Raw genomic sequence first — 23,149 nt, 5'->3', positions numbered from 1 at the left:
CATTGAAACAAGTATTGGCACTGAAAAAAGAAAGTAATTCAAATAATTCAAATCCTAAAATCTTATCATTTTATTTTATTTGGATTTTTTTTTATTTTTCAATGACAATCTTAAGATTTTTTCTTCATGTCACTTTTTTTTCAGTGACAGATTTTTTTACAATGTCAGTTTTTTTTCAGTGTCATTGATTTTCAGTTTCAACTTTCTGTCACTGTTTTGGCGTCGAGAGGGAGGGGCCTGAGGGGAGGGGCAAGTAGAGCGTGGTTTGCATATCATTTGAGAAGGTAATGACAGCAGCCTGCGGGAAGGCGGGGCTGGACGGTCCAGCCATAATACACCATGTTAGGGCCCGTGTGCCGGCCGTCTCTGGGCAACACAGAGTCCAAGTACCTCGCGGACTTTTCTTCAAGCTCTCTCCTGATGTGTCCAAGTCTCTGTGTATCTGGTTCTGTCCCGGAGCTCCCGAGCTCCGGTCTCTATATGCATATGGAGTGTGGTATTAGTACCGAATAGTGATATTATTCACATGAACTGAGTTTATAGGGGAGCTATACCAAGTAGAGCGTGGTTTGCATATCATTTGAGAAGGTAATGAAAGCAGCCTGCGGGAAGGTGGGGCTGGACGGTCCAGCCATAATACACCATGTTAGGGCCTGTGTGCCGGCCGTCTCTGGGCAACACAGAGTCCAAGTACCTCGCGGATTTTCTTCAAGCTCTCTCCTGATGTGTCCAAGTCTCTGTGTAGCTGGTTCTGTCCCGGAGCTCCCAAGCTCCGGTCTCTATATGCATATGGAGTGTGGTATTGGTACCGAATAGTGATATTATTCACATGAACTGAGTTTATAGGGGAGCTATACCAAGTAGAGCGTGGTTTGCATATCATTTGAGAAGGTAATGAAAGCAGCCTGCGGGAAGGTGGGGCTGGACGGTCCAGCCATAATACACCATGTTAGGGCCTGTGTGCCGGCCGTCTCTGGGCAACACAGAGTCCAAGTACCTCGCGGATTTTCTTCAAGCTCTCTCCTGATGTGTCCAAGTCTCTGTGTAGCTGGTTCTGTCCCGGAGCTCCCGAGCTCCGGTCTCTATATGCATATGGAGTGTGGTAGTAGTACCGAATAGTGATATTATTCACATGAACTGAGTTTATAGGGGAGCTCTGGTCTCTGGTAGTGGTGCGGTGGCACAGAGCTCGGGGAGCAGACCAGAGCGCTGCTGTCGGCACTGCAGCCCCGGCTCGGAGCAACAGGCTGTTCTACTGTTGTGCTAACTGTGGCTAATGCTCCGTGCTCGGTGCCCCGGTACTACTACCACACTCCATATGCATATAGAGACCGGAGCTCGGGAGCTCCGGGACAGAACCAGATACACAAAGACTTGGACACATCAGGAGAGAGCTTGAAGAAAAGTCCGCGAGGTAGTTGGACTCTGTGTTGCCCAGAGACGGCTGGCACACGGGCCCTAACATGGAGTATTATGGCTGGACCGTCCAGCCCCGCCTTCCCGCAGGCTGCTGCCATTACCTTCTCAAATGATGTTCAAACCACGCTCTACTTGCCCCTCCCCTCAGGCCCCTCCCACTCGACGCCAAAACAGTGACAAATCCAAATAAAATAAAATGATAAGATTTTCGAATTTAAATTATTTGAATTACTTTCTTTTTTCAGTGCCAATACTTGTTTCAATGCCAATACAACTGTTTTCAATACAAATGTTTCAATGACAATGTTTTTTTTTCAGTACTGGTTTTGTTTTCAATGCCAATTTTTTTTTTTTTGGATGCCAAATTTTAAAGTCACTGTTGTGGCTCCATATAGCACCCACAATAAGTTAGCTTGAGGCTAGGACTAGTAACCACAATACAGCATCAAAATAGACCCACGACCAGAAGACCAGGCTACGAGCTGGGAGGGAGTAAACAAAAGACTGAGGTTTGCTTTTAGGAAAATGTACTGACACCAACAACAAACCAAACAACAGTTAAAGTGCTAAATTTGTACAGTGGAAAATATGTGAACATAAATTTCGGATGGCCAGTCCAAATAACTCATGTAGCTACTCGATTAATCATATGTAGTCAATGATGATTCAGACATGACAAAAAACCCAAATGTTCTGCTCACTGAGCACAGTTCACAACCCGGCTGCCCACCCAAAGTTCATGGAGAACCCACGTCTGGGTTAAAATTGAGTCCAGGGGGAAGTATGGGTGAGAGAGTGTGTGGGTGAGAGTGTATGGGCAATGGGCAGCAATTGGGGTGAGAGATCGTTGTGGGCTACAGGGAGCCCCCTACCGGCCTGGCAGAAGGGGGGGTGATCCGTCGCGGTCTTGTCCAGCTGTAGGCTCTAGGCCTTCTCCTTAGCTCGCCATCAATCCAGAACCTGGCCTGGAGAACAGGACCATAGTTCCATAAATCACACTATACATCAATAAATACTAATCCAGTGCGCACATAATTCAACCAAAGCACTAATTAGCACTAGAGTAAATTTCTCCAAATATTCATGATTCAGCAATAGAAAAATAAATGAACATCTTTTGTTAATCATAAACAACATTTACAATATGATTCAACCACATCATATCAATACATAAATCCAAATATCAAGATTCAAAAGCTTACAAAAATACATCCATTACGTTTTAAATGCAATGATTCAAAATGCATTAATTTCCATCGCATCAATGTGCTTCTGCACAATTCATTCATTGCAGGACCCTCAGCTTTAATTTTGGAGAACCCAGGCATGTTTAGCAACCAAGCGCTAACCACGTCTATTGAAATGAATGACGTTGGCTAGGCTAATGCTACAAACAATAGGCTATATGCACACTCACTTCCGCATTTCAACTCAGCCAGCTCTATCACTTCAGGCCAGCGCCGGAAGTTATCGTTGCTACTGGAAACAGACAAAAACAGCGTCTCTGCAAGATCTTCCTAAAATTACTGTCAACGATGTTGGTCGCATAATTCAAGAAGCGTGCCGGACCTCGGTCACAAAGAAGGAGAAGGGCTTCAAACTGTACGTTTCGAGCTATATCCACAACTACGAAGGTAAGATCTGGATGTATAAAGTTAGCATGTTTTTGTAGTAACCAGTGCTAGCATGATAAGTTACTGCTAACGCTATGTGTCTGCGTGTCAATCGCTGCAACAGTTTTACTGACACCATTATCAATCTCAGTTTCAAACAAGGATTCATCAGGGGAAGTGTAGATAAGGTCTGAGTGCTACAGATCGATGAGGAAAAGTCAAAAGCCTCACAGTTTGAGCGTAAGGGACAGTTCACCTGCAGGTTCAGTGCAGGCTGGTTCATGAGACAGACAGGTTACTGTATGTCAAAGCAATGAAGTTTCTGTGAATCACATCAATGTTATAAATCTGATACCGTTAAAGGCTACATTAAATATATATTCGTATGATACCCCATAGCACTACTGTATAAAAACCTGTAAAAGTATTGGGATTCACAGAAACTATATTGTGTTCTGAGTTCTGTCACTTCTTGTACACATGTTCTGTGTACTTATCATTTTAAATAAGTAAAAAATTAGATCAGAAATGACTTGGTTACAGATTTACATATAATTGCATATAATCTGTAATTGTTTGGTTAATTTGTCTAATTCATATTTTTCTCACTGTAATCATGTATTCTACTTTATAACAAAAGTTCACTAGTGTATTGTTTATTTTAAAAAAACCACATTGTAATGTTTAACTGCACTTGCAGCAAGTACAGTATGTATTGTAACAGATGTGTATTTTCACAGATTGTACTTGGTGATTCCCATCCTGTGCAGTTACAAGGCTGCCAGTGTAGCTGTGTGGCAGGTACAGCCTTATGTAACCACGTGGCAGCTCTGTTATATCAGACTTCACATTATTCTCAGCTGAAGATCACCTCTGTTCCCCCAACACACAGCTGCACAGAAACGGAACAGAAGTGGCATAAACCAAGAACCATGATAAGTAAATTTTTAACATGATAGTTTGATTTATTTATGGATATTTGTTTATGTTTCTGAAAACCTTTTTTGTTAAATGCAGGGTGTTAAACCTGGTCTGGTGAATGACATGGTGATTCTTTAAGCTAGACCTAAGGAAAGGAGACTGGTAGACGGCATCAGGTTAATATTATTATTATTGTTGTTGTTATTAAAATACATTTTCTATAGTATTCATATCAGTAAGATACCAGATGAAGTAATCATATGCTACATTCTATAGGATAAATGTTATTTTAGCATTTATTGTTAATATCTATATTGTCAGTCAATCAAGTAAGAAAGTCCAAACCTTTTCAGGCTTTTCACACGAATAAAGTCTTTCTAACTAAACAGAAATAAGATATTTATTTATTCTTAGCTGTTTCATTTGAAACTTTAGCTTACTCTATGCAAACAACCAGTTCATCAGTTTGTTCTTTCTTTTCTTTTTTTGTCTTTTTCATAGGAGCAACTTGTATAAGGGAGTCAGTTCAGCTCTGCCTGAACTTTCCACGCTCAGGGTGGATGAAGTCTACGGTGACCTTCCCTCCAATGTGGCTCCTCTCATAACGACTATGGACATAACCAATAATGTGCCACTGGTTGACTCCAAGTTTGGTAAAGTGCAACAAGGAAGTGTGTTGTCCTATCACTTGCCAACAAAGATGGTGCCAAACACCTGTCCACACTCCGATGCCCCTTCTCCCCCACAGCTGCCACTCTCTAATTACTGCCTGGGACCCTCTACCTGTCTACCTGTCTACTCTGAGCATCAGCAGCTCCACATAATGTCCATGGCAACGTCATTCGAGACAGCTCACAAAGTTGAGAACAGCACAAAAAAGCAGAGTTCCTGTGCAGAGTGGCACCAACTAAGGCGGTTGCGCATCACCTCCACCAAATTCAGAGAGGTCTGTCACACCAGGGAAGAGACCTCTGCTGAAAATCTGGCAAAGAGGCTTCTGAGACCCAGCCATCAGACTGCAGACATGAGGAGGGGGCTGGACATGGAACCTGCAGCAGTAGAAGAGTACTGCAGGGCAAGGGAGGTAAACCATTACCCTTGTGGGTTCCTCATCCACCCTGACGCAGCTTGGATGGGGTCATAACCTGATGGCATCGTGTCTGATCCCAAGGAGCAGCCAGAGTTTGGCCTTGTAGAAATTAAATGCCCGAATGTTTTGAGTTATGTGGACTGCCCATACATTAAGATCAGTGAGGGCACACATACACTCAGAAAATCTCATGCATACTTTTGGCAGATCCAGGGCCAGCTGTTGATTTCTGGCCTTGAATGGTGTGACTTTGTTGTCTACACACAGGAAGACATGTTCATTCAGAGGATTTCCAGAGATAAGGAAATCACAGCAACCATCAAGGAGAAAATAGACCATTTCTTTTTTTTTTTTTTTATCTCTACGCTTCCCTGCAGTAGAGAACTGGCCTGCACGCTGCCTTACTCAACTTGATTTGTTACAGGGATAGTCTGTAGTGTATATAGTTTTAATTTGTGGATATTAAATGTTTATCGGTCATTTTCTGTAGAGAACTAATATTTGTTGTTATACATGCTGTTGGCATCTTTTTGAATGTTTAGTTTGAAATAACTTACTGTAATAACTTTTGTAATTATCTGCTATTTCCCTATGCCTCTTAATCCTTCATCTAATTTTTCTCACTAATAAAGCAATGATTAGCATTGGAAGGTTGTGTGTTGTATAAACTAAAGTAATTGTTATATAAAAGGTAAATGAGTAGAACTGACAAGTGGGTGAGTAAAAAAAAAAAAACTGAGTACCAGTTAAATTGAACAAAGTGTAAAATGTATTTCAATAAAAATATTCAATAACTTGAACAATATAAACAGATTTCATGTACTGTAAACATATAAACATTTTTTCCATTTACACGATTAACAGTTTATTCAAGACAATATACAACTAATTTCAATATTATTGAACAATGTGAATGTATTTCAATAAACCAATATTAAAAAAATAATATAAACAGATTTCATGTACTGTAAACATATAAACATTTTTCCATTTACAAGATTAACATTTTATTCAAGACAGTATACAACTAATTTCAATATTGTTGAACAATGTGAATGTATTTCAATAAACCAATATTAAATAATCAACAATATAAAACAGATTTCATGCAAGTATACACAGATAATTACTATTTACAGGATGGGTGGTGCCATCTTCAAAAAAGCTACTTTGCCTAAGCCTTTACAAGAGGCCCATTTTCATAGTTCGTCAGGAGACATGCAACGGTATACAGCTGATTAATGCTGCCAAAAAGCCGGAGTGGAATTTCTGTGTCAAAGAACTTGTGTTCCTTCACTCGGCGTATGAGGCGTTCCACGTGCACCCTGAGTCGTGCAATGGCCTGGGTCTCCCTGACCTCACAGGCAGACATCTGGGATCGACCAGAGAGAAATGCTGGCCTATAGATTTTACATGGCACAAAGTCATCAACAAGAAAACCCCGGTCAACCATGATGGCCCTCCCAGGTCTCAAAAGGGAGAGAATTCCAGACTCTCGTGTGATCTGTTTGTCGCTAATAGATCCAGCATATAGTGGTGAGATGAATGTGACCGCCCCATGAGGAGAAATCCCAAGCAGACCTTTAAGAGTACAGTGGGACTTGTATGCAGAGAACACTTCACTTTGGAGAACAGGTGATGACGGGCATTGGCACCTCAGCTCCGTGCAATCCAGGATGACTGTATTGTCTGCATAGTCCTTGAACTCTGTAGGCAAATGTTCCCTGACTTTCTCCTCTGGTATCCAGATCCTCACTGCCCCAAGTAGAGTGTACAGAAAGTTGCTCCAAGTTGTTATTATGCGACTGACTGTGGACTGGTGGACTCCATATCGGTTGGCAAGGTCACGCTGTTTTGAACCCATTGCAAGATGGCATGCCATGCTTAAGCGTGCACTCATATGCACACAGACGCACACACACAGTATATTTCCCAACATTTAAACTACATTAAACGATTATTTTTTCACTCATTCAATGTGCGGCTTGATCGGAGCCTGTATGCTATTATTCAGCTTTCTAGAATATTAATGTTTCGCGTCGTAAGACGCAAAGGCTGCGAGACACTTCCCATAAGGAATGAATGGGATGAGGTCAAAAAACTCGCAAATCTGCGATGTTTTTCAAACATCTCCTGCTCTGGCATACATTCAGCTAGAAACACCATTCCAGCTTTAAAATGTAGGCACGGGTCTTGAGTATTTTTGTTGTATTTGAACTTTTTTCCTATGATGTGTAGTTTTTGAACTGTGATCCTTGAACGATGGTGAGTGATTTTGGAGAAATTCAGGGTTTTCAATGATTGTGTATGGGGGAATGTTCGTGCAGCAGAGTGGAGAGGGCCAACTGACTCCCTCACAGTCCGTTGCTACGGCCCCTGCCAACTGTCACCTAGCAACCGAAATCAGCTGGGCAAAGAGAGAGAGTGACAGACAGACAGACAGGAGACATACATCCGACAGACAGACAGACAGACAGACAGGAGACACACATCGGACAGACAGACAGACAGACAGGAGACATACATCAGACAGACAGACAGACAGACAGACAGGAGACACACATCGGACAGACAGACAGACAGGAGACTCACATCGGACAGACAGACAGACAGGAGACACACATGAGACAGACAGACAGAGAGACATGTACACACTCACACACACAGCCATGCTTAAGCGTGCACTCACATGCACACAAACGCACACACACAGTATATTTCCCAACATTTAAACTACATTTATTGATTATTTTTTCGCTCATTCAATGTGCTGCTCGATCGGACTCGGGTTGCTATTATTCAGCTTTACGAAATATAAATTTTTCGCAACGTAAGACGCAAAAAACTGCGATAAATTTCCCATAAGGAATGAATGGGGCGAGGTCAAAAAATTCGCAAATCTGCGACGTTTTTCAAACATCTCCTGCTCTGGCATACGTGTAGTTTTTGAACTGTGATCCTTGAATGACGTTGAGTGATTTTGGAAAAATTCAGGGTTTTCAATGATTGTGTATGGCGGAATGTTCGTGCAGCAGAGTGGAGAGGCCAACTGACAGAGTGAGAGAGGCTCAAAACTTTGCTCAGAAATTTTCTCTTTCCGTGACGATCCTGGCCACAAATTAGGCTCAAAAACTGTGATATTTTCCAGAGTTGTAGCCACACTTGTCTTCTTTCTCCCAATGTGTCTACTTTATCGGCCGATAACCGACAAGAGTAGCTCTCAAATGCTCCATTTACTCCAATGTAAATCGGGAGGAGAAATTTCAAAACTGCACCCTTTTTTAACTCGCTGCCATTTCTGAAGCTAGGACAACAAAACTTGATGTGTGTGTTCCTTAAGGCCTTTCCCGCTTGATGGTGAGGTAACTTTGCTGATGCCATGTTTGCTTTTTCGTCACGGGGCAAAGCACACAGCCCACTCTCGCGATTTCCCGGCGGGGAATTGTCTAGTTAGTGGGCTGTGCTCGCCAGCCCACTATGGACACCTCTATAGCAGAGCTATAGGTGTCCATAGTGGGCTGTGCTCGCGCCTCTTTTTATTAGTGGGCTGTGCTCGCCAGCCCACTATGGACACCTCTATAGCAGAGCTATAGGTGTCCATAGTGGGCTGTGCTCGCCAGCCCACTATGGACACCTATAGCTCTGCTATAGCTATACCTATAGCTCTGCTATAGAGGTCCTCCTTCCTTTTTTCTGTCGCTAACTCGTCCCACACCGTTGGTCGCACACAAACAAAAAATGTATCAAAACGTGCGGCTCGGGCGGACTCGGTATGCTATTATTTTTCTCACCAGAATATAAATTTTTCGCGACATAAGTCGCGAAAAACTGCGATAAATTTCCCATAAGGAATGAATGGGACGAGGTCAAAAAAGTCGCAAATCTGCGACGTTTTTCAAACATCTAATGCTCCGGCATACATTCAGCTAGAAACACCATTCCAGCTTTAAAATGTAGGCACAAGTCCTGAGTATTTAAGTTGTATTTGAACTTTTTTCCTATGATGTGTAGTTTTTGAACTGTGATCCTTGAATGACGGTGAGTGATTTTGGAAAAATTCAGGGTTTTCAATGTTTGTGTATGGCTGAATGTTCGTGCAGCAGAGTGGAGAGGGCCAACTGACAGAGTGAGAGAGACTCAAAATTTATCTCAGAAATTTTCTCTTTCCGTGACGATCCTGGCCACAAATTAAGCTCAAAAACAGTGATATTTTCCAGAGTTGTAGCCACACTTGTCTTCTTTCTCCCAATGTGTCTACTTTATCGGTGGGATTTACGGTTTATGAATTATCGACCGCTAACCGACATGAGTAGCTCTGAAATGCTCCATTTACTCCAATGTTAATCGGGAGAAGGATTTCCAAAACTGCACCCTGTTTTAACTCGCTGCCATTTCCACATTTCTGAAGCTAGGACCACAAAACTTAATGAGTGTATTCTTTAAGGCCTTTCTGGCTCGATCGTGAAAAAAAATTGTCGATATCATGTATGATTTTGACTAAATAGCACTAGTTTGACGTCCTAGATGTGAGGCAGAAATTGCTCTCAAATCAGCTCCCTCACAGTCCGTTGCTACGGCCCTTGCCAACGGTCACCTAGCAACCAAAAACAGCTGGGCCAAGAGAGAGAGTGACAGACAGACAGACAATAGACACACATCAGACGGACAGACAGACACACAGGAGACACACATCAGAGAGACAGACAGACAGGAGACACACATCAGACAGACGGACAGACAGACAGAGCGACATGTAGACACACACACACAGAGCTGCTTAAGCGTGCTCTCACATGCACACAGACGCACACACACACAGTATATTTCCCAACATTTAAACTACATTAAACGATCATTTTTTCACTCATTCAATGTGCGGCTTGATCGGACTCTGTATGCTATAATTTAGTTTTCTAGAATATTAATCTTTCGCGTCGTAAGACGCGAACAGCTGCGAGACACTTCCCATAAGGAATGAATGGGATGAGCTCAAAAAACTCGCAAATCTGCGATGTTTCTCAAACATCTCCTGCTCTGGCATACATTCAGCTAGAAACACCATTCCAGCTTTAAAATGTAGGCACGGGTCTTGAGTATTTTTGTTGTATTTGAACTTTTTTCCTATGATGTGTAGTTTTTGAACTGTGATCCTTGAACGATGGTGAGTGATTTTGGAGAAATTCAGGGTTTTCAATGATTGTGTATGGGGGAATGTTCATGCAGCAGAGTGGAGAGGGCCAACTGACTCCTCACAGTCCGTTGCTACGGCCCCTGCCAACTGTCACCTAGCAACCGAAATCAGCTGGGCAAAGAGAGAGAGTGACAGACATACAGACAGGAGACATACATCAGACAGACAGACAGACAGACAGACAGGAGACACACATCGGACAGACAGACAGACAGACAGGAGACACACATCGGACAGACAGACAGACAGAGAGACATGTACACACACACACACACACAGCCATGCTTAAGCGTGCACTCACATACATGCAAACGCACACACACAGTATATTTCCCAACATTTAAACTACGTTAATGATTATTTTTTCGCTCATTCAATGTGCAGCTCATTCGTACTCGGGTTGCTAATATTCAGCTTTACGAAATATAAATTTTTCGCGAATTAGTCGCAAAAAACTGCGATAAATTTCCCATAAGGAATGAATGGGGCGAGGTCAAAACAGTCGCAAATCTGCGTATGTGTATGGCGGAATGTTCGTGCAGCAGAGTGGAGAGGGCCAACTGACAGAGTGAGAGGGATCCAAAAATTTGCTCAGAAATTTTCTCTTTCCATGACGATCCTGGCCACAAATTAGGCTCAAAAACAGTGATATTTTCCAGAGTTCTAGCCACACTTGTCTTCTTTCTCCCAATGTGTCTACTTTATCGGTAGGATTTACGGTTTTTGAATTATCGACCGCTAACCGACAAGAGTAGCTCTCAAATGCTCCATTTACTCCAATGTAAATCGGGAGGAGAAATTTCAAAACTGCACCCTTTTTTAACTCGCTGCCATTTCCACATTTCTGAAGCTAGGACCACAAAACGTGATGTGTGTGTTCCTTAAGGCCTTTCCCCCTTGATGGTGAGGAAACTTTGCTGATGCCATGTTTGCTTTTTCGTCACGGGGCAAAGCGCACAGCCCACTCTCGCGATTTCCCGGCGGGGAATTGTCTAGTTATTTTTCATCCTCCCGTGATAATTTGGCAGTTTTCACGCCCCGCATCGTTGAGCGAATACAAACAAAAAATACATCAAAACGTGCGGCTCGGGCGGAAGAGTGCTGCTATTATTTTTCTCATGAAAATATTAATTTTTCGCGACGTATGTCGCGTGAAACTGCGACAAATTTCCCATAAGGAATGAATGGGACGAGGTCAAAAAACTCGCAAATCTGCGATGTTTTTCAAACATCTCCTGCTCGGGCATACGTTCACGTGGAAACACCATTCCAGCTTTAAAATGTAGGCACAAGTCCTGAGTATTTTTGTTGTATTTGAACTTTTTTCCTACGATGTGTAGTTTTTGAACTGTGACCCTTGAATGGCGGTGAGTGATTTTGGAGAAATTCAGGGTTTTCAATGAGTGTCTATGGCGGAATGTTCGTGCAGCACAGTTGAGAGGACCAACTGACAGAGTGAGCGAGATTCAAAAATTCACTCAGAGATTTTCTCTTTCCGTGACGATCCTGGCCACAAATTAGGCTCAAAAACAGTGATACTTTCCAGAGTTGTAGCCACACTTGTCTTCTTTCTCCCAATGTGTCCACTTTATCGGTAAGATTTACGGTTTTTGAATTATCGACCGCTAACCGACAAGAGTAGCTCTGAAATGCTCCATTTACTCCAATGTAAATCGGGAGAAGGATTTCCAAAACTGCACTCTTTTTTAACTCGCTGCCATTTCCACATTTCTGAAGCTAGGACCACAAAACTTAATGAGTGTGTTCTTTAAGGCCTTTCTGGCTCGATCGTGAAAAAAAATTGTCGATATCATGTATGATTTTGACCAAATAGCTCTAGTTTGACGTCCTAGATGTGAGGCAGAAATTGCTCTCAAATCAGCTCCCTCACAGTCCGTTGCTACGGCCCTTGCCAACGGTCACCTGGCAACCAAAAACAGCTGGGCCAAGAGAGAGAGTGACAGACAGACAGACACTAGACACACATCAGACAGACAGACAGACAGACAGACAGACACACAGGAGACGCACATCAGACAGACAGACAGACAGACACACAGGAGACACACATCAGACGGACAGACAGACAGACAGACAGACAGACAGACACACAGGAGACGCACATCAGACAGACAGACAGACAGACAGACACACAGGAGACACACATCAGACGGACAGACAGACAGGAGACACACATCAGACGGACAGACAGACAGACAGGAGACACACATCAGACGGACAGACAGACAGAGCGACATGTAGACACACACACACAGAGCTGCTTAAGCGTGCTCTCACATGCACACAGACGCACACACAAAGTATATTTCCCAACATTTAAACTACATTAAACGATCATTTTTTCACTCATTCAATGTGCGGCTTGATCGGACTCTGTATGCAATAATTCAGTTTTCTAGAATATTAATCTTTGCGTCGTAAGACGCGAACAGCTGCGAGACACTTCCCATAAGGAATGAATGGGATGAGGTCAAAAAACTCGCAAATCTGCAATGTTTTTCAAACATCTCCTGCTCTGGCATACATTCAGCTAGAAACACCATTCCAGCTTTAAAATGTAGGCACAGGTCTAGAGTATTTTTGTTGTATTTGAACTTTTTTCCTATGATGTGTAGTTTTTGAACTGTGATCCTTGAACGATGGTGAGTGATTTTGGAGAAATTCTGGGGTTTCAATGATTGTGTATGGGGGAATGTTCGTGCAGCAGAGTGGAGAGGGCCAACTGACTCCCTCACAGTCCGTTGCCACGGCCCCTGCCAACTGTCACCTAGCAACCGAAATCAGCTGGGCAAAGAGAGAGAGTGACAGACATACAAACAGGAGACATACATCAGACAGACAGACAGGAGACACACATCGGACAGACAGACAGACAGACAGGAGAAACACATGAGACAGACAGACAGACAGAGAGACATGTACACACACACACACACACACACACACAGCCATGCTTAAGCTTGCACTCACATACATGCAAACGCACACACACAGTATATTTCCCAACATTTTAGCTACATTAATGATTATTTTTCCGCTCATTCAATGTGCGGCTCATTCGGACTTGGGTTGCTAATATTCAGCTTTACGAAATATTAATTTTTCGCGACATAAGTCGCGAAAAACTGTGATAAATTTCCCATAAGGAATGAATGGGGCGAGGTCAAAAAAGTCGCAAATCTGCGACGTTTTTCAAACATCTCCTGCTCTGGCATACGTTCACGTAGAAACACCATTTCAGCTTTAAAATGTAGGCACAAGTCCTGAGTATTTAAGTTGTATTTGAACTTTTTTGCTATGATGTGTAGTTTTTGAACTGTGATCCTTGAATGACAGTGAGTGATTTTGGAAAAATTCAGGGTTTTCAATGATTGTGTATGGCGGAATGTTCGTGCAGCAGAGTGGAGAGGGCCAACTGACAGAGTGAGAGAGACAAAAACATTTGCTCAGAAATTTTCTCTTTCCGTGACGATCCTGGCCACAAATTAGGCTCAAAAACAGTGATATTTTCCAGAGTTGTAGCCACACTTGTCTTCTTTCTCCCAGTGTGTCTACTTTATCGGTAGGATTTACTGTTTTTGAATTATCGACCGCTAACCAACAAGAGTAGCTCTCAAATGCTCCATTTACTCCAATGTAAATCGGGAGGAGGAATCTCAAAACTGCACCCTTTTTTAACTCGCTGCCATTTCCACGTTTCTGAAGCTAGGACCACAAAACTTGATGTGTGTGTTCCTTAAGGCCTTTCCCGCTTGATGGTGAGGAAACTTTGCTGATGCCATGTTTGCTTTTTCGTCACGGGGCAAAGCGCACAGCCCACTCTCGCGATTTCCCGGCGGGGAATTGTCTAGTTGTACTTACTCGAGGCTTGGCACAAAGGTACACAACAATGCTCAGCTGTCGTGCTATCTGTGCGTTGGAATTTGAATTTGTTTTTCTGGGACGATGCCGCCATTTCTCCAAAAATCCTGTCAACTGTACGGAGAGCGGAAGTGGAGTAGCTGGCTGAGATTTTACCGGAACTACGTCAGCACCACTGTGTGCATATAGCCTATTGACCTCACCAGTCTCCATGCAAGTTACACGCTCAATCGTTGCAGATTTCCGCACGGCAACTCTTGGCCCGGCAAGAGGCAACAGATCGCTTAACAGTCGGCACTCATAACAATGACAAAGCAGCGGAAAAATATAGTTTTACCCGACCTGTAGCTCGTCTCTCCTGCAGCTTCCTCACCGCTCTTACCGAGACTGTACACCGCAGCTCTATATTTAAACGCGGTTGGTCGCGCCCCCCCCCCCCCCCCCCCCCCCACGTGACCCCGTGACGTCACCGAACAGCGTCACCGTGATTGGCCCAGATGGACCACGCGAGAACCGGGCCTAACCCCGCGAGATATTAAACTGACTGACAGAGAGAGAGAGAGAGAGGAAGAACCTGTTACCTGGGTTACAAAAGTTTGGTGAGTTTTCGCCCTTGGGAAGTATGACTTCCTCGGAAGAAAGAAAGAATTCCTAGGCATACAATAATGTCCTGGCAGCTTAGCTGCCCGGACCCTAATGAAGGTGTTCAGGATGTTAAACCACCTGTCAGACACCTCCACACTCTCATCTACTCTGCCATCACTTGACTTTTATCCCTGAGTCATCAGTCCCCAATAGCGATTGAAAAAAAAATACTTTTGCGTTTAACTTGATTTCACAGCTGGCTTGAGCAGGTTGATTATGATGTTCTAATCGAGAGACCTGAAATTAGGTCTCTCGATTAGAGACCAGTCTTATTACACTTACTTATAGGATAATTTGTGGCACATTACAACAGAACTGTACTGTAAAATAAAGTGAATACCTTCTCACTGTTAGACCCTTATTACAGTCTTATTACACTTACTTAGATGTAATTTGTGGTACATTACAACAGAACTGTACTGTAAAATAAAGTGGTCCTTCTCACTGTTAGACCCTTATTAGAGGGTTGCTTTTCTGACCCTTGTGGACGGCCTCCAGTGCTCAAGCGCCCTGCCAGCACAGGGCTACAGGGCACTGTGCGGCTCATGATGCGTGACTGTGGCCCTCTCTTCACACAGGGTCCCGGGACCTCCACAGCTGTTTGTAGCCGAGCTCCAGCTCAAACACACGCTTGCTGGTGAGGAGCTGATGGTCGCTCTCTGGAAGTCCTTCTATGGAGGTTTGCTGAGCTATTGAAGCTTTCAGAAAAACGTTATCTCCTACATTTATGAACTTGTTACATACTTGCAAAATGATGTCAGTTTCTGTCTATGTGCCAGTGTCTTTATTTCACAGGGAAATACTGCAAATACTGCAAATACAACAAAAAATCAGTCTTGTGTGAATACAGGCTCTCCATGCTGCTATCTTGACTGTCTACACTTCCCAACTAAGCTTACTTCCATGTTTTCAGTTGCCGCAGTAGCCCTCGCATTTTCGACACCCTGTCAGAAGCATTATGCTGGATCCTCTACAACATCTGCAAACTCCCTTTCATCTTGCAGCTTCTAAATGATTTTTTAGTAGTTGACTTTCCTTCATCCCCACCAGCTCGCAGCATCTCCATAGTCAAAAGCCTTTTCCATGAGTTAGGTGTACCTCTTTCAGAAGAGAAAACAATAGGCCCTTGAACGCGCTTAGAATCTCTCTGCATCACCCTTGATAGTGTGCTTATGCAAGCATCACTGCCACAAGACAAGTTGACTCGCATCAGAGAAGCTATCAAATCCTGGTCGTCTGCTGCTTTTTTCTCTAAGAGATCTTTTATCTCTATTGGGCCACCTTAACTTCGTTATGCGCATCATCCCTCAAGGTCGTTCATTTGTATCGCGCTTGCTAGTATTGGCTAATTCCGTTCAAAATCTAAGAGACACTGTAGTTTTAGACAAAGGCTGTCGCTCAGATCTGCGTTTTTGGGGCTTGTTATGTGATGAATGGAATGGCATTTCTTTCTTTTATAATGACTATGTGGAGTCTTCTGATTCCCTCCAATTCTTCACTGATGCGGCCCCTTCAGTCAATTTTGGGGAGTTTTACATTAACGAGTGGTTTGCAGATGTCTGGCCACCTGAAATGCAGTCCCTTGGCAACAAACCCAAATCCACTGCTCTTTATGAGCTTTACCCTGTTGTTGTTGCTTGTTTACTATGGGGCAGCAGATGGACCAGGAAACAAATTATGGTGTTTTTTGACAACGCTGCTACAGTAGAAATAATCAATAAGGGGCGCTCTAAAATACCAATGATTAACAGTCTCATGCAACGTTTAACTTGGACATGCTTTTTAAACAACTTCATTTTGCGAGCTACTTTAATTCCTGGTCATGAAAATTGTGTAGCTGATGCTCTCTCTCGCTTTAAATTTCAGGAGTTCAAAACTATGTGTCCCCAGGCCAAGCCCTCCAGCATGCCATGCCCTCCATTCAGTCAGATGACGCTAGATTAAGAACGTCCAAGCCTCTGCAGGATCTCTTGTGCTCTGCCTCCAAATACATGAGACTTGGTTTAGCCAAAAGTACAATTAAAGCATATGATTCAGCTTGGTATTTCTTCTCTTCCTTCTGCACCAACCGCCTCCTTAGTCCTTTACCAGTAGATATCTCAGTAGTTTGTGCATTCATTTTGTTTTCATTCGAATCCCACAATCTTCAAATGCATAGTATAAAAGCCATGCTAGCAGGGATTCAGTTCCACTTCCGATGCCAAGATCCAGCATCCCAGAGCCTTCTCGGGAATCCATCCATTCAGCTGCTCCTCAACAGCCTTAAAAAGGCACGTCCTCCAGGCAATGATAAAAGACTGCCTCTCACCATTTCACTGGTGCATAAGTTGGTTTCAAGGCTAAGACGAGGGTGTTTTTCACTCTATATCGATGTTATGTTGGAAGTGGTTCTGCTAAATGGCCTTCTGTGGGTTTCTCAGGTGTGGTGAATATACAACCAGATCTCTCTCCTTTAATCCTCAGCATGATCTCACCCTCTCCAATTTAACTGTAAAAGATGATATGTACTCTATATTTCTGAAACACTCAGTCTGATAGATCTTGCCAAGGCACCCAAATTATCATTGCCAAGACTAACATTGCCTTTTGTCCTTTCTCCTCCATGATGAAATTTCTGCATGATTGTTCTCCGACCCCTCGGTCGGCACCTCTGTTCATCACCGATGGTTGCAATCCAATGACGAGATCCTGGTTCTCTTCAAAGCTGCGTTGTCTCTTCCTGAGCTGCGGTCTTTCCCCAGAACGCTCTTCCCCTCACTCCTTGAGAATTGGCCTACCTCAATGTTAAAATCCTTGGGCCGCTGGTCATCCTCAGCTTTCCATCACTACATCAGGCTCCGCAAGAAGGAGATCTTGTCCGCACAAAAGCTCATGAGCTCCTGCACCCTTTAAATGCATCAATAAATATTGGTAGATGCCTCGCTGTCTAATTCTATTGCATATCAGGTGGTTTGCTGGGTTATTATTCATTCGTCTTAGCATTTCATCGCCAATGTGCTTAAGGGATGTGCTTAAAGGATCGCTGCTCATTCGATAGAATATTCCCCTCGTAGCCGAGGTGCTCATGGGGAATGGCCACACGGCGGCGATGCCAGGCCCACCCATAGTAGAGCCTCACGTCAGAAGCGTCGGGCTCCTAATCCGTACAGTTTTGGGGGGAATATATTTAATCATCACTCCCCAATATCACATGTAAACATGTCTGTCAGAGCCTTAGACGCCAAACTCTAACTATGTTCAGCTTGCAATAAACATTTCAAAAGTGAGTTGTCTGACTGAAATGAAGTTCTGACTGAACTGTCTTTATATTAGATTAATTAAATGAATACTTAATACACAAAATGACATGTACAGCCTACCGAACAAACCTCATGTTTTGGCTGCTTATCATCCGCTCACTGTTATCTCTACTGCGTAACACCAACTTTATTTGTAAAAGATATAACCATATGAACTGCTTATCTTCATAGTTAAAATTATAATGGCCACTGAACACCATGTGTATATGTACCAAATGAAGTGCTCATATGAGCTACTGAACATGTGTTACATTTAACACCTTGTATTTGCAACACATCTTAAAACTGCTTAAATCTGTGGCTTCAATCTGCAGCTTCATGTTAACAAATTCCAAGACTCAACATTTATATGCATGAGAACAATAAAATAGTACAGTGGGGTCACTAACATTACGGTTTGACTCCATTAAGCCTTGTTTATGCTCACACAAGGCTCTCAGTATTAAGCTAGCGCACTCGACATGTCAATGTTGGCAGCTAAGGCTAGCAATTGTTAGCGGCCTGGACGGACACTGACATTGTGCAAGTATGTAACAAGTTTATAAATGTAGGAGATAACGTTTTTCTGAAAGCTTCAATAGCTCAGCAAACCTCCACAGAAGGACTTCCAGAGAGCGACCATCAGCTCCTCACCAGCAGCGTGTGTTTGAGCTGGAGCTCGGCTACAAACAGCTGTGGAGGTCCCGGGGCCCTGTGTGAAGAGAGGGCCACAGTGAGGCATCGTGAGCCTGCAGCGCCCTGTAGCCCTGTGCTGGCAGGGCTCTTGAGCACTGGAGGCCATCCACAAGGGTCAGAAAAGCAACCCTCTAATAAGGGTCTAACAGTGAGAAGGACCACTTTATTTTACAGTACAGTTCTGTTGTAATGTACCACAAATTACATCCAAGTAAGTGTAATAAGACTGTAATAAGGGTCTAACAGTTAGAAGGTATTCACTTTATTTTACAGTACAGTTCTGTTGTAATGTGCCACAAATTATCCTATAAGTAAGTGTAATAAGACTGTAATAAGGGTCTAACAGTGGGAAATAAAGATGCAATGTCCTGGCAGCTTCAGTAGCTGGTCTAATGTTACTGGGGTTGGATAGTAACATGGCTTTAAATGATCTGATGTCTTAACTGTGGGAGTAGAGTGTCGAGGAAGCACCTACAAACTTCACAAGAATCCAGGGAACATCCAGGTTACCAGGGACGTGTGTAGTAGCAACCAGATGTGAACCGATGTGGTTTGACTTTTCTTCTAATGATCAATAAATGACCCTGTAAGAAAGTGAAACTATGGTAAATAAAGCTCAAATAAATTTATTTTCCTCTGAACTCTGTGTTTTGCCCGACAATTATAAAGGCCATGCCCAATATGATATGGCAGTACATTCGTCTAATTTAGCTATAGACCGATGTTGGTAGCATTAAATGCATAATTTGTCAGTGAGGGTATAATGGCGTCTAACTAGCTGTTTTGGATCTGATATGGCATCGCGTGTGATTCCTAATTAGACTAAGATCTTGTAAAATGGTGTCTAATAGTGTATAAGGATCTCTGATTTGGTTTGTAGTTACAGTATAATTTGGTATAATAGTGTCTAAGTATAGTAGCCTATATTTTAAGTAATAAGACTTTACATGTTGGCGCGCAGGTGGTGGAGTGGTTAGAGTGCATGCCATAGACGCAGCCGACCCCGGTTCGAATCCGGCCGGAGGTCCTTTGCTGCATGTCACATCCCCCTCTCTCTCCCATATTTCCTATCTGTCTACTGCTTAATAAAGGTGTCTATGCCAAAAAAATCTTTAAAAAGAAAAAAAAAAAAAATAAATAAGACTTTACATGCGCTTTCTAAATTACAGCATAATTTGGGTAGGTTATATGGTGTCTAATTACAGTATAACTTTTCTTGTTTACTGTCTAATAAACACTACATTATTTCTAGTTGTCTAATTTGAGACAAAGTTGGCTTGTTGCATCTTATTAGCATATTGTATTTCTTACAAAGTAGGGCCTGTTACGTCTTATCAGCGTATTGTTTTTCTCTAATTTTATAAAAAAGTAAGTAGTAGTTATTGCCATGTTCATATGACCATATATTATCCAAAAATATATTGTGTGGTAATATATGCTGGATATATTTGAAATAATAGATTTTTAAATACACACAGTATATATTATCAATGTTTTATCAGAATGGAAAGTTAATATATTTTGTAATATCGTCTTGAAGCAAAATGGCAATATATTGTTATATATTATATGGGCAATTGCCATTTATTAGGATGGAGATATTTTGAATATATCACATTATATTTTTCAGAACATGCCATCATATGCTTGCTCCATAACAACATCAGTAACTTTAATGTCCAGATTTTTATTAGAATTGGGTGGATGCTTGTTTGCATATGCACTTAATTGTTGAGCACACTGAATTGACTTGAAATAAAATGTGCAATATAACTGCAACTGTTATGCCCTCCTCTTCATTCTCCATCTGCTTGTGTTGCTTCAGGATCGTCGGTATTTGTCTCTGTCCCAGGCCAGAGAGAAGGCTTTACATATAGACTGGTGCACTCTGCCCAGGCCAGGTAAGATAAGTAAAGTATGTCTAAAGATTGTGTCATTAGAATATGAACATCTTATAACTTTTGTAAAGTGCTGGAAAAAGTAAATACAGATGATTCCTTGTATGTAGGACTTGGATACAATGTATGTTACATTTTTTGTATGGACCTTGAAAAGCAGGTATGCTGTATCTTTTTGATTCAGTGCATCCTCAGTTTCTGGGAACACATGTGTTTGAGTGGTACGATCTGAACAGTCTGGTGGACTTCATTGACTGGAAGCCTTTCTTTGATGTGTGGCAGCTGAGAGGAAAATACCCCAACAGAGGTTACCCCAAAATCTTCAACGACAAGACTGTCGGTATGAGCTGGACCTCTGTCAGGGTTTATTATACCACATTATCATACCACAAATATCTATCCTGCTGCATGGTATCCTATTCAGATGTTGCTCGTGTATATTAGTTTTGTGAAAAGATGTCAGCACTTTGTAAATAGAAAAAAAACATTTATTTTTATCTATTTGACTTGACCTATTTTTAAAAAGTGTGTCTAGATTGTGAATGTACATGTTATATGCAGATGTAAGTGACTGTCAGTTAGTTATGATGGCAGTGCAGTGGCATCATCCTGAGATCTACAAGAAGTATACAGCTAACACCAAACCATTAGCAACAGTGAGTGAAACAACTTTCATTACACTCATGTCTGATCTTAGTAATATGTGCTTCCTGCAGGTGTGGAGGCTCAGCGAGTCTTTAATGATGCACAGCTGCTGCTCAACCGGATGATTGAAAGTGGCAGTCTGAAGGGGCGGGGCCTTTTGGGGTTCTGGCATGCTCAGAGTGATGGTGATGACATCAATGTGTATAAAGATGATGTCACGGTGCACAGAGACACCAAACCCCTCGCTACTTTCTATGGCTTACGGCAACAGGTGTGGGTCATAAGCAGTTGCAGTGCATTCATTCCATGTCTGATTCTGTGTCATACACAGGTGCAAACAGTAACCTTATAACGGCAGCCTTAAATGCATAGTATGTCATTTCAGCTGCTATGGAGTCAAACAAAAGATGAGTGTGGCAGGGTGGAGCAGATGCCCAGCTCTGGAGTAGTAAACACCCATGGTGACGTCAGATTCTGCTACTGGATAGGAGGAGAGTTTACACTGCATGAAAAGTGGGATTTTCGTCCCCGTAAACGCTAAGGGCGTCACGATTTCGGTTTTAAATCAAAATCGACCGAAATTAAGTCAAAATCTCGAACTTAGAATTAAAAAATGGCATCGCCAATGCTGCCACACCCCCGTGTCACGTACGTCCGGTCGGCTTGCCAAGCGGAAAAAAACACACAACGTAAGTGTTGAAGTGCTGCGAGTCAACCTCCTCTAACGTAGCTACTAGCAAAGCCAGCAGCTATTAGCTACAGCCAGCCAAACGATAGCATGGTGTTACACCATTCCTGTCCGGCTCCCGGACCGTGGTCGGGAAGCACAGGAGAGATGATTTCCTGTGGGGCCGAACTTTGTGTTTACTGTCGGTGAACCCCCTTTCACATGTTAAGCTGGTCGGGAAATAATACCAGGGAGCTTTGCTTTATCTTGAAGAGCCGTCGCCTTTATTCACAGCCAAACTGCAGACTGTATTGTACACTTTACTGCTGTCGCTACTACTTGCTTTTCCTTCCTCTCCCATTCATTCATTGTCCGCACGCTGCCTCACTCTCGCTCGCCCACTCACACCTTATGCACCTTACGCACGCATCTCATGCACCGCCCTATTCCTGAAAGGGGTTCTGCCACTCTTACAACAACGGAGACCCATCGACAGAACTTGAACCCCCTCCTCTTTCACTGAAGTCGCAGGTGTGGAAGTATTTTGGATTACCAGTGATCTATGTTGACAAAAAAGCCACAGTTTGCAAGCTCTGCAGAAACTAGATGGCAGGTTATTCTGTTTAAGTTTCTAATTGATTGAAGATATAAGTTATTGTTACATTATGTTGTTACTAAATGTTTAAAATTTGACAATGTAGTGTAGTGCATTGTGAACAAAGGTCAGATATTATATATGGCATAAAAGTCTAGTCTAAAAATGGCATAGCAGCCTGTGCTTTAAAAAAAAAAATGTAAGAATCGAATCGAACCGTGACCTTAGAATCGAAAATTGAATCGAATCGAGGATTTGGAGAATCGTGACACCCATAGTAAACGCCCGGAAATCGCCCTAATTTTCGGCAGTTAACCATGACGTATGTGGAGGTGCGATCGCCTCTAATTTGCATTTGAATAGCAGCAAAACCACGCCTGGCCAGAGGATGTGTGGGCTGGCTTGAATTTCCTCACTCAGTATTGGATGAAACCACTACTCATAAACAAGCAAAATCACTCGTGATTGGTTGGCAGATCTGTCACTATTGGTCACCCTGGCTCATTATGAATGTAAACTCCAATAATAATATCATGTGTGTGTGTGTGTATATATATATATATATATATATATATATATATATATATATATATATTATATATATATATA

At 42.6% G+C, this 23,149-nt stretch overlaps 1 protein-coding gene and 1 long non-coding RNA gene across 2 annotated transcripts in view; both read left to right on the top strand.

The window, feature by feature from the left end:
- Window positions 1–22,443, top strand: part of mtr (5-methyltetrahydrofolate-homocysteine methyltransferase) — a 155,335-nt gene extending 132,892 nt beyond the window's left edge. Inside the window, exons 27-29 of the mRNA XM_030400708.1 lie at window positions 20,561–20,636; window positions 20,818–20,973; window positions 21,350–22,443. Of these exons, the coding sequence (XP_030256568.1) occupies window positions 20,561–20,636; window positions 20,818–20,973; window positions 21,350–21,630 (513 nt within the window). The 3' untranslated portion in view covers window positions 21,631–22,443. The remainder of the gene's footprint in view (window positions 1–20,560; window positions 20,637–20,817; window positions 20,974–21,349) is intronic.
- LOC115571348 (uncharacterized) lies at window positions 3,806–5,913 on the top strand. Its single transcript, XR_003981907.1, has 3 exons — window positions 3,806–3,971; window positions 4,050–4,129; window positions 4,455–5,913. It is a non-coding gene; the product is annotated as an uncharacterized LOC115571348 (long non-coding RNA).
- Window positions 22,444–23,149: the final 706 nt, after the last annotated feature.

Source organism: Sparus aurata, chromosome 20 (genome assembly GCF_900880675.1).
Source record: "Sparus aurata chromosome 20, fSpaAur1.1, whole genome shotgun sequence".
Taxonomy (NCBI): Eukaryota; Metazoa; Chordata; class Actinopteri; order Spariformes; family Sparidae; genus Sparus; species Sparus aurata.
Note: the sequence above shows the minus strand (reverse complement) of the source record. Positions and strands in the feature narration are given on the sequence as shown.